At 37.8% G+C, this 1660-nt stretch overlaps 1 protein-coding gene across 1 annotated transcript in view; it reads left to right on the top strand.

The window, feature by feature from the left end:
• Positions 1-1660, top strand: part of LOC119587768 (F-box/LRR-repeat protein 12-like) — a gene marked incomplete at its 5' end in the record, with an annotated part of 3246 nt that overhangs the window by 991 nt on the left and 595 nt on the right. Inside the window, 2 exon segments of the mRNA XM_037936456.1 lie at positions 466-641; positions 1293-1436. Coding sequence (XP_037792384.1) covers positions 466-641; positions 1293-1436 — 320 coding nt within the window.

Here is a 1660-nt window from a genome sequence, read left to right as displayed (position 1 = left end):
TCTGCCTTTATTTTTTGGGCACTCTGAAGAGAAAGGAGAAAGAACAGTGTTATATGGACCATCTTTATTATTTTTTTTTTCTTAGCTCTTACATACAATATTCAACAGTTCTACCCACTATGCAAGAAAAAAAATTGGTGTGGTCTAATGGTAAAAATGTTAGTTGGAGTTGAGTTTACAGGGGACTGTAGATGACAATGAAAGGTCAGGGTTGCAAATTAGTATTAGATTTTCACTTGCTACCTTTCACAGATTGATTGTCTTTTTGGGTACTGAGGATTACTGGCTCGTGAGAGGTGAGGGATATAAAATAGAGCTTGAGTACCCACACAGGCTTTCCAGTAACTCATATCCCACCTGCATTATATAAAGTCACATGACCCACTCTTTATACAAGTGTAATATTATGTGAGTTGATGCAGGTGGCAGAATCATTATTGGCATCCATGATGATTTTTTTTCAAGGATCACGTTGTATCTCTGAAGCATTTTTGACAAGCTTGAAGCGCCGTTGTCCACATCTCCAGGAGCTCAATCTCCATCGGTGTTATATTGATGCATCGACTACCAAGTTTTCAGCTCTGCCTGCCTCTCTAAGGAAGTTATCGCTCTGCGGTTCAGCACTCTTCAATCTACCACAGGTGAGTGGTATTATCTGCTCCTGAATGTAATGAAAACTGTTTTTAATCCAAGTATTGTAAGTTATATCTTTATTCACAGCATAGTTTGATAATTTCATTATCTTTGAGACATAGAAGAAACAGTGCTGATATGTTGTGTGTCAGAATTGTCTACAAGCTGGTGTGTGCTTGAAAGAAAATTAGAAGCATGGGAAACATACAATTTCTCCACTCTCTAACATCTTGGCTTTAACATAAGAGATTGTTTAGGCATTAAGGCTAAAAAGAGGCTATAACATAAAAGATTGTTTAGTTATTAAGGCTAAAAAGAACTTTAAGCCTACTTTAAGGTACTATTTCTCCTCAGTAAACACACCTAGGGCCAAACAATTGAACAAATGTTTAGTGCACTTTAACTAAGAGCAGGCTCACCCATCCTGGCATGATAGGGTTAATGAATAAAATGCATGAGTATCATATTTTATCATTTTTGTACGTCAACAAAGTGTTTTCTTGTAGTAATTTGAAGACCTGGATCAATATATAGAGCTGGACAGTTGACTGCAGTTTTAATGCAACTTCTCTCCTCTGCATTTAAGACTATTTATCAGTATGCGTTCAGGCTGTAAGAAATGTTATGTTTTGGTTCACTGATACAGGACCCTCTTTCAGAACCGCATGGTGGTGGTGACATCGCCCTTTTTCCGACTGGAGAAGCACCTGCCTGTCTTGGAGGAGGTGGTTCTTGAGGGTTGTGGTGCCTGGCTCACTCGGCAAGACCTCACACTTCTCATGAGCCACTGTCCTGCGTTACAGGTATTTACTGTTTTTGCCTAGCCTCTGTACAATTTCCTTTCATCATCTGCATATATACTTTTACATGTGCTTGAGACTGAAACAGTTATGATTTTTGAAACTCATACTGTATATACATAGATTAGGAACCATGAGAATTAGTATGAATAGTAATTAGGAGAGCCATATAAGTAATGACAAATGATTTGAAGTACTATGAATAATAACATCATTAAGCAGAAGAG

The sequence above is a fragment of the Penaeus monodon genome, chromosome 23, assembly GCF_015228065.2.
Source record: "Penaeus monodon isolate SGIC_2016 chromosome 23, NSTDA_Pmon_1, whole genome shotgun sequence".
NCBI lineage: Eukaryota > Metazoa > Arthropoda > Malacostraca > Decapoda > Penaeidae > Penaeus > Penaeus monodon.
The sequence above is the reverse complement of the archived record's forward strand: the minus strand, read 5'-3'. Positions and strand labels throughout refer to the sequence as shown.